Source organism: Cryptomeria japonica, chromosome 7 (assembly GCF_030272615.1).
Source record: "Cryptomeria japonica chromosome 7, Sugi_1.0, whole genome shotgun sequence".
Lineage (NCBI taxonomy): Eukaryota > Viridiplantae > Streptophyta > Pinopsida > Cupressales > Cupressaceae > Cryptomeria > Cryptomeria japonica.
The window spans coordinates 512,024,066-512,035,240 of NC_081411.1; the positions used below are offsets into that span (position 1 = coordinate 512,024,066).

The window sequence follows — 11,175 nt, forward strand, 5'->3', positions numbered from 1 at the left end:
CTTAGAAGATTATGTTGATGATATCTTGGTAAAGTCTTTAGTGTGTAAAATGCCTATCGAAAATCTTTGTCTGGTCTTTGAAAGGCTTCGACTGTATAAGATGAGACTAAATCCCCTCAAGTATTTTTTGGTGTTGACGCCGCTAAACTTTTGGGATTCATTGTCTCCCGCCGAGGGATCGAAATAGATATAGATAAAATTGATGCAATCATGAACATGCCTCCACCTAAGAATATAACTCAACTTTGTAGTTTGCAAGGGAAGATTCAGGCCGTTTGCTGATTTGTAGCGCAATTGGCTAATCGTACTCTCCCCTTTATGCAACTACTGAAAAAAGATACCCATTTCAAGTGGAATGAAGAGTGTCAAAAAGCTTTCAATTCCATCAAAGAATACTTGGCTAATCCTCCCATCCTGATGCTAGCTATGTCTAATAGACCTTTCTTCCTGTGCATCTCTGCTTCATCTCACACTCTAGCGACTTTGTTAGCTCAGCACGATGATGAAGGTCGGGAAAGAGAAGTCTATTACATTAGCCATACTTTGATAGAGTATGAAACCCGATATTCCGCTGCGGAAAAACAATGTCTAGCTCTTGTCTTTGTGACTCAGAAGCTAAGACATTATATCCTTCATGCAGAAACGCGGGTCATTGCTAAGAATGATATCCTTAAGCACCTCTTCGCAAATTCTGATCTCTCAGGAAGGTTGGCCAAGTGGGTGATGTTGCTCTCTGAATTTGATCGGAAATTCATAACTCAGAAGTTAATCAAAGGGCAAGTCATCGCTGATCAATTGGCCAGCGCTCCCTTAGAAAAATCCTTTCTTACCTTGAACCTATTCCCTGAAGAGGATGTGTTGGTCATTGATCATGACTCTGTATGGGACATGTATTTTGACGGGTCGAGGTGTCAGACTAGCTTAGGAGCGGGTGTAGTCTTTGTTTCACTTGAAGGAAAGCTAGTTCCTCTCTCGTTTCGTTTGGAATTTAATTGTACCAACAACATTGTTGAGTACGAAGCCTTGATTGTAGGGTTTCGTGCCGTGATTTCCATGGGTGTGAAAAACATCCGTATCCATGGAGATTCAAAACTTATCGTAAACCAGGTTATAGGTGCTTATCGTGTTAAGCAACTGAAGTTGTCTAAGGATTTGGTATTAACTATGCTAACAATTCACTACTTACACGATTGACAGTATCTCATGGAGAGAAAATCGTCATGCAGATGCAATGGCAAGTGTCGTTGCCCTTGTAGGCCCGAACTTTAGTCAGGACGAATATCACTTTGTAATACAAGTCCTCCTCTCTCCGACTGTATCTGATCAAACCCAATTTGATAATCTCATGTGTGCCCATGCTGACTCAGGAGAATGGTTCGCACACATTTTCAATTACCTAAGACTAGAAGCTTTCCTGATGATGCCAGTAAAAGTTCATGTGTGTGGATTCGGAAGTTGGCGACTCGCTACATGTTCTTATCTAATATTCTTTATAGGAGATCATATAACGGTCTTCTTTTGCATTGTCTGACAAAAACTAGAATTCTCCTTGCCCTTCAAGAGGCCCATTTCAGCTCTGGAGGTGGACATTTCAAAGAAAAATCTTTGATTAATAAATTAATCCACATGGGGTATTGTTAGAAATTAGGATCTTAGGATAAAATATATTCTATCATAAAATAGACATGAACCTGGGGATACTCCTCCAATACTTCCACATGACCAATAATACCTCTTGTGCATAGTGATACAACTCATAATAAAGCTCCAAATTATACAACTCTCAAATGAGAGAGAACCTCCATAAATATAGGAGGAAGGGTGGCTTCACTAGTCACACCTTTTCAATAACCCCCACTCATAAATAATTAATAATCTAATAATTATTAGATTATAATTATTTCAAATGGGATATACTTATAAAGCATATAATATATAAGGTTTTAACCTTATATTAGAACATTATATATAAATGTTATAAGGATGTGATCCCTAATAACATTATGTTCTAACACTCCCCCTTAATGTTAATAGGGGATCACATGTCAATTTCCATAAAAGAAAAAATGAAGTACCCCAGTAATGTAGGACTTCTTTGACAGTGATAAACATGGACACAAATATATGCCAACATGAAGATCACGCATTTCGGACTACATGAAAGCCATCTTGTCATAATTTATAATCCCAGTGTTTTAAAAATAATGCTATGAGGTCTTAAAAAATTATATTGGAGCTGTGGTCTCATAGGACTTAATACAATGCTTTTACAAGTGGAAGATTTACAAGGAGAAGAATTTACAAATGCCTGTAGGACTTAAGCACAAATGTGCCTATAGGACTTACTAATGCCTACTTGTAGTAATTAAAACAAAAAAGGACTTACATATGCCTATCTGCATGCTTAAAGGACTTACTAATGCCTATATAGGTTGTATTCCATACCTATTAGGACTTATGCATACCCGTATGATTAAAAACTAGGATTTAGCCACTAGGTGGTGTCATTAACATGCACACTCCCCCTCAATGGCATCACCTAAGGCCAAGCATTGTTTTAATTTGGAGCATATAATGCCTAAAGGTCTTATGCCTATTAGGTCTTAAATATAGGATTTAGCTAGTGGGTGGTGTCATGTACACCCCCCCTTAATGGCATCACCTAAAACCAATCACTGCACAGAGGATTTCAAAGTGATGGCTAAAATTCCAATATATAGAATGTGCCCATGATCTTCAAAGTGTCTTTATTATAGAATGATTTCACTTGAGTGAGGTGCCCATGATCTTCAAGGTGTCTTTATTACAAAATAATTTCACTTGAGTGATGTGCCCATAATCTTCAAGGTGCCTTTGTTACAAAATAATTTCACTTGAGTGATGTGCCCATAATCTTCGAAGTTTAATTTGAACTTTAGAAATGATATTATTTGGAAAGAGTAAAATAACCTCAAGTAAGAAGGTACTTTTACATGTATCCAAATCGACCTCTTCCATAAATCTTCAAGGTCATATTGATTCTTCAGGAGCTACACTCATATTTTGCCCATTCGATTCAAAGACGGATAGAAGATATTCTTCTTATTAAAGTATTGCATCATCCATGTAATAACACTTGCACCACCTCGCCATAAAAGAAACAATATAGTTAGTAACATAGTAATATTATGCGTTTGTCATTTGCCAAAGATCATATAATATTCCTCATAAATGTAAAATATCATCCAATAACTTGTAGCAAGGAGATCAAAATATAATTTCATGAGAATAACATGAATAATTAGTTTTTTTTGTTTAAAATACAAAATAGTCATGCTACTACTTATAGTAATGATCCAAAAAAAAATTAGGCTCTTAGGATAAAATATAGTCTATCATAAAATAGACATGAACCTGGGGATACTCCTCCAATACTTCCACATGGCCAATAATACCTCTTGTGCATAGTGATACAACTCAACATAAACCTCCAAATTATACAACTCTCAAATGAGAGAGAACCTCCATAAATATAGGAGTAAGGGTGGCTTCACTAGTCACATCTTTTCAATAACCCCCACTCATAAATAATTAATAATCTAGTAATTATTAGATTATAATTATTTCAAATGGGATATCCTTATAAAGCATATAATATATAAGGTTTTATAACCTTATATTAGAACATTATATATAAATGTTATAAGGATGTGATCCCTAATAACATTACATTCTAATAGGTATTACTGGCAAACAATGGAACAAGATTCCTTTTCTTTTGTCAAGAAGTACCCTCAATGTTAACAACACAACAATCTGATTCGAGCTCCTGCACAAGAGCTCCATAGTCAGGTTTCTCCGTGGCCTTTCTAGACGTGGGGGTTGGATATCATTGGTAAAATATCTCCCCCTTTGTCTAAGGGTCATGTCTTCATCATTACGACTACAAATGATTTCACGAAGTGGGTCAAATCCGTACCACTGAGATCAACTACTACTGATATGATCTGTGCCTTTGTTATGGACAATATTATTTCTCACTTTGGTTTACCGGCTACTCTTGTCTCTGATAATGGTACACCATTTAAGAACAAAGAAGTTAAGCAGTTTCTTGAAAAATTCCATATCCAACATCATTTTTCTACACCTTATTATCCTCAGTCCAATGGTCAAGCAGAATCATCTAACAAGACCATCAAACAGATCTTACGTAAGACCGTTACTAAACATCATAGGGACTGGCATGTGCAATTAGTGTATGCGTTATGGGCCTATTGCACAAGTGTTCCTATGACCACTGGAACAATGCCCTACAACCTCGTGTATGGTGTTGACACTATCATGCTCCTCGAACTGGAGATTCCGTCCTTACACATCTCCTTAAAAGGGGTTATCAATGACGACATTGCACTCTTCATCTAAATTGGATTGATTTGTTAGATGAGTGCCATCTAAAGGTCCTTCAACACCTCCAATCTTACCAAAAGTCTTTCTCTAGACAATATAACCAAAGTGTGTTACCCCGAACCTTTAAAATAGGTGACCTGGTTCTTTATGAGAATTAGAGAAACATCAACGTGCCACCTGATCAAAGAGGGAAGTTTAGCCCGAGCTGGTTAGGTCCATACATCATCACCTTTGTTTATGGTTTAGGTTCCTATGGTTTATCCTCCATGGATGGTACTCCTCTGAAAGAACCTATCAATGCAATGCACCTACGTAGGTACGATGCATAGAAAATGCACAGTATGTGTCATACACGTGATGCCTAGATCTCTATGGTAGTCACATCATGATACGTATACTTTTGTTAACACGACATCTATTTTTGTGTTATGGAGTGACTATGCATTTTTACATCCACGTGTGTGTGCATGAGCATGTATTCTATTTATACAAAGATCATCTTAAGGTTTAATCATGCATGTGTATATAACAATATGTAACTTAAACCACGATGTCCATCTAATCTACATCATCTAACCATGATGCCCATCTAATCTACATCATCCATCACATGAGCATACATAATGAACATATAAAATAGCAATAACATCCATCCATGATAACACAAGGCAAGATAAAATGGCGAATCTCATATATATATATATGTTTGTAATTTAGAATGTCAATATCAATGTACATATATCGCATCACTGCAAAAACATGTGATGCTGTGATATGTGTCTCTGAACTACATAAATACATCTATGTCTATATGCATCAAAACAATGCTATACACAAAGTAGATAAAAAATGTCTCATGACCCCTCTGGTGGGCACGTCCCTAAGGTCGCTGGTGCTGGAGGATCTTGACCTCGGCGAGGGGGCTATCTCATTGAGGTGGACTGGGATCCCGTGGCAGTGGTTCTCTGTGATCGCATGCCCCTTAGATCACCTCATAGCTCTACTGCGGTCTCTCACTACGTCATCAAATCCTCCCGCACAACCATCTCTCGCTAACATGATGCCTCTAGATCAGACATCAATTGATGCACTCGGGGGTGGTCCAAGTGACCCGCGACACCTTGTTGGGTGGCATCTACTTGTCAACGGAGGTCATCAACTTGGCTCTGTAGAGCCTTACGTGGCCTCTTGACACTCTCGTCTTGCATCACCGCTTGGTCTCTCTCTTCGAGGACAACACGAACCTCCAACAAGGCCTGGTCCCGCTGTCCTGTCACGGTGGTTAGTTGCACTGCTCCCTGCACTAGGTCCACCTTGCCCTCCTTGTATGGTGTACGCAACTGTACTACAGGCTTGAACAACAAGGCATGTTTCCCTGTCGTGCAGATGGGCAAATAGGTTTCTAGCATGGGACCCCGAGTCTATACATTAGGAACAATCTCTGCGAGCGCCTGGTGGATAAAATAGCCACTTGAAGACGTCCTCTACAAAAACAAAGCATTTCTACGTCAGCATCGATAGTATTAAAAATCTCTCTATCTATACACGTGCGTAAACATATGTGCCAAAAAAGAACTAAAGTACATCAACTGAAATCAAAGCACATACCAGGATCACCCCTTTGCTAGTCTAGCTTTCGTGGAGGCACCCTGCTGGTGGATCCCTCCACAACCACTGCTGATCATGCTGGTGGCACGAATGACAGTGCAATTGGTGATGGTGGGAGCCTCTTAGCAGCATGAATGGGTCTGTCTGGGCTCGGGCTTCCCACCCATTGTCTCCACCTCGGCCTCTCGCCCTCATTGCTCAAGGACGCCTGATCATCATTGTTGCCTCCTAGAGTTCCAACATCTCCTCTTGAGAAGATCGGTGCTAGACCTACTTTGCCCCACTAGCCTGCAAAACTTGGTGTGACTTCGACATCGTCTATGTCCAGCTGTGGAGCGATGTTGTCATCGTCGCTACCCTCAGGACTGTCCTGTACATATCCTAGGGTAGCGTGAGGCAGGTCTTGCAATTGTAGTGCACTCCTAGCCAATGATGCGTATTTGGGTGCAACATGTGGGATAGTCTGCACCTGTCCAAACTGCCGCATGCATCGCCACTAGTAGTAAGGCATGACGACATGATCCTGGCGGCTGAGTAAGAAGCAGCCCTGCTGCATCTGAGGGTGTTGTGTGCGATCTGTAACCTAGACCCCCATGTCTCAGAACGACTACCAGACGATGTCTCCGATCTCGATCTGATCTACAGTAACCCTCTAGTATGTAAGGTCTCCTATCCGCCATCCACCACTAAGCAATGGGTATGCATGTGCTCGTGGCATGTCTAATGGCATGGGCGTTGGAAATCCAACTGGCCACGTACAAGTGATGTGCTCAAAGGCCTAGACCTATAAGAGGGTGCATGTAGTGAGACTTTGGTACTCGTGGTGCATGTACCGAGAGAGCTCATAGTAGAGGTCGACCAACATGCTACGACCCCACACGTACACTGTCTGCCTATCCTCCATCTCTCGTATCAGAGACATGAACCTCACAGTTAGCTCCAAGCCTCGACCGTCTGTCAACACCCGCCGTGCCATGATCGCTATCATAATACGCTGTACCAAGAGAACTGGCACTCGTCTGTGGCTCAACTCTCGCAAATACACATGCCCTGTGGCATCAATCCTCCACCCTAGGGCCCACTCGTATTGTCTTCCCAACTTCACGATAGATAGTATGGCTGTTGACACCTACTCACCCTAGATAGGAAGTCGAAGGATGCGATACATGTTGATCCAAGTCACATTCATCTTCCCTGTTGGCAACTGGAATGACATGGTGTCTACATCCCATCTCTCCATCAACGCCCATAGCATTGGGGCATGGAACTGAAACTCGGTTAGAGTGAATGTCCACCATAGACCTACTCTTCGGAGAAGTCATCAATCGGCCACCGACAGCTCCTCTACTCGACCGCATAAAGTCTACAACAGATGCCCCTATTGGAATCACAGATCACTGAGAGGGGGGTGAATCAATGATCTGCCGAAAATCAAATTCACAAACTTATTCTTTATCCACCAGTTAGCAATGTATAACAGTAAAGAACATAAACAAGTAATAAATAAATCACAGATCAACAACACTAGAATTTTTACGTGGAAACCCAGAAAGGGAAAAACCACCGTGGGTTTGGAACCCACAATATTCATATACTATGGCCAGGAGTGCATAAATATTACATAGATGGGGAACGCACTTGCATTCAGGCTCACTGCTTAATTACAATGACTCGAAAGGCTACAACCTTTAGGGAAGTCTCACTGACTTACAATTTGATTATAATGAGGAAATACAATTTAAAGAACTTTGAAATAACATCTGATAATGCAAGAATAAGTTCCGGTTAAGCACAAGATCTCTGATTGTACTCGCTCTACAATATGCTCTGTTTTTGCCTTAGTCAGCTACCACATCACCTGGGAATCAAATGCACTTGTGAAACTGCACTCAATCGCACCAAAATGGATCACCACAATAGTTATATATCGAAAACCAATCGACAATCCAGTCTTTATATATCTGGTCATATGAAAAGTAATCTCCTTCAAGTCGGCTATCAAAAGTGTAACGTGTAGCTTCAAGTCGGCTTCAATAGTTAACAAAACATAGCATCGGATAAAAAGAGTATAATCAAACGCTTCCTAAGGATCTTCCCATTCACTGAGATCACAAAATCAATCACCAAAATCACTGCAAACACCGAAAATCTTACCGAACCAAAACTATACTGGAACAATCGTGATTTACCGGTTAACTGCCTAACGGTTAACTCCAGCTTTCGGATAAGAGGAATCATGACCACCATATTGAATCTCCAAGAAGAGTTGCCATCAATGACAACCCTAAACCATGAATCAAGTGTCGAAAATCACTAGATGAGTGTCAATTGCCAACAATCTCCCCCTTTGGCATTGATGGCAGCACTCGTGAAAAATGGCTAATTATTGAAACCTATGAAACCTGTACACTGGATCAAGAATGAAAGAATTCTAAGGCTCCCCCTTAGATCAAAAATCCAAAAATCTGTATCACTGAATTGTACACTCCATACATAATTAGCTTGTACATTTTTCAACTCATCTCTCCCTCTTTGACAACAATGCCAAAGATGGGGTGTGCAACAATTTTTTTGTACATATATCATATGCAACCTTAAGAAACCCAAAATAGGTGCTCCACCCTGCCCGCAATTTCTCCAAAATTAAAACAAAACCGTTTAAAACATAAGCATGGAATTCTATTGCTGCCAACTCAGTTGGTGTCTCCTGAGACATTCTGAATACAGTCCATCTTATGGCACACCAAGGTGTCTAATTGGGGACCAATTAGGTTCCGGAGTTCACCTGCTCGCCTTACCATTTTCTCCTTCTCCTTCTCAAGATTCCCAATCCGTTCCATAATTGTCAAAATTTGACCTTCAATACTACCGGTTAAGTTAGCCGTAGGGTCATATCTTGAGAAATTTGAGCTAACTGACCTCTGCAATTATCTATCTACTTGTCTATTTTAGTTGAAAAATTTGTCAAAACTAGACAAGACTTATAAATCTTACCACCTTCCATTAAGGCCTCATTAATTAGTTTAAATTCTTTGTCAAGCTAGGCCTTATCATTTCCAATCATTTGCGAAAATGTTTGTACTTTGGCATATTTTGATTTCTCCATAGCTTGCCAGGCTGATGCCTTGGTCAAAGAATCAAATTGAGTAGATATATGATCTACCAAGTGCTGGAGCTTACTGGATGAATTGGTATCAACATCTAGTTGCAATTTCGATACCACCTATTCTAAAACTTTAACTGTTTTATCAATAAGCTTCTTCTCTTCGGACTCAAATTATGCTAACTCTTGACTAGCTTGAGCTTGAAGAGTAGTAGCAACAATCATTCTTTCTGCCGGAGACATTTGGTTAAACGGCTTGTCAAAACTGATGTTAAACTTATGAAAAGTCCCTTGGCTTTGAATTTTGGAAGTGTCAATTGCCATAAGGATTGGGGTTTCTGTCACTATTCTTTTCCCTTAGCCGTGAGTATCTTTCTTCTCCTCATCCTTTTTCTCTGCTTCATCCTATTCAGTTTTGTCTTTATCCTCTATGGGTGCCTTATGTGCACCGGTGTCACCACTTGGTGCACCAACCTCTATCTCAACTGATTTTCATTTTCCTTATATGGCTCAACCTCTGCTGAATCCAAAACTGGTTTCTCTATAACATCCTATGTATCTTCCACCTTTTCTTCACCTGACACCGGAGGGATCTCTGACAGAGTGGCTGCATCATGTGAATCGGATTTGACTAGCCGGTTCTTAGTGATAAATTTCTTCCATATCTCAATAGTCTCTTTTCTAATCTCCTCCACTCTTCCAACCATAAGGCTGTTTACTCTGTGTTTTCTTTTAAATTCCTTTTTATTTCCTAGCAAAATCAATCTATCAATTTATTCAATAGTAATACTGGTGCACTGATTGACTAGTTCACTTTCCTTTATTTCCTTATCCATCTGACTTGCAGATTTTCTTCTAGCATCAATTAGACTATACAGATCTTTTAGAAGATATCTTTCTAATTCAATTAAATTTTTACTAAATACATCCATATACTATGGCCAGTAGTACATAAATATTACATAGATGGGGAATGCACTTGCATTCAGGCTCACTACTCAATTACAATGACCTAGAAGGCTACAACCTTCAGGGAAGTCTCGTTGACTTACAATTTTATTATAATGAGGAAATACAATTTAAAGAACTTTGAAATAGCATTTGATAATGCAAGAATGAGTTCCAGTTAAGCACAAGATCTCTGACTGTACTCGCTCTGCAATATGCTTTGTTTCTGCCTTAGTTAGCTACCAAATCACCTGGGAATCAAATGCGCACATGAAACTGCGCTCAATTGCACTAAAATGGATCACCACAACAATTATATATCGAAAACCAATCACCAATTCAGTCTTATATATCCGGTCATATCAAAAGTAATCTCCTCCAAGTCGGCTATCAAAAGTGTAACGTGTAGCTTGAATTCGGCTTCAATGTTTAACAAAACATAGCACCAGATCAAAAGAGTATAATCACATGCTTCCTAAGGATCTTCCCATTCACCGAGATCACAAAATCAATCACCAAAATCACGACAAACACCAGAAAACTTACTGGACCAAAACTGTACTGGAATAATCCCAATTTATCGGTTAACTGCCTACCGGTTAACTCCTGCTTCCGGATAAGAGGAATCACAACCACCGAATCGAATCTCCAAGAAGAGTTGCCATCAATGACAACCCTAAACCATGAATCAAGCATTGGAAATAACCCGATGAGTGTCAATTGCCAATGACCCCAAAGTATGCTCCCACATCTCGAGCAATTTTTGCATATAATAAAGAAATTATATGAATCTCCCTCTTTATTGCTTTGTCGACGCCTGCATGCCCATAAGATGTTAGCGTGTCTTATGGAGAAAAGTGCCCAATTAGGACGCCGACACATTGTCTGGATGAATGTTCTTGTCGGAGACGACAGTGCGTTTCCTGGACAACAAGTCTCTTGGACGCCTGCGCTATCGTCTGAGCTAAAAAGCTCCAAAGATGCATAAAATTACAAATTAAGGTGTGTTTCAAACCATACCTGGTCGTGCTCATCGGCCCGCACAATTGTGGTCCACAACTCAATTCTGCTAGCTCGATGCTGTCATCTGTATGGCATTTTTGCTTAGACTCTATTCAAATATTCACTCA

General features: G+C 39.9%; 1 protein-coding gene across 1 annotated transcript; it reads left to right on the plus strand.

Annotated features, from left to right (window-relative positions):
- The first annotated feature begins 426 nt into the window (after positions 1 to 426).
- LOC131856833 (uncharacterized) lies at positions 427 to 1,194 on the plus strand. The gene has a single exon (XM_059208770.1). It carries the CDS (start codon positions 427 to 429, stop codon positions 1,192 to 1,194), a length of 768 nt encoding a protein of 255 aa, XP_059064753.1.
- The last annotated feature ends 9,981 nt before the right edge of the window (positions 1,195 to 11,175 follow it).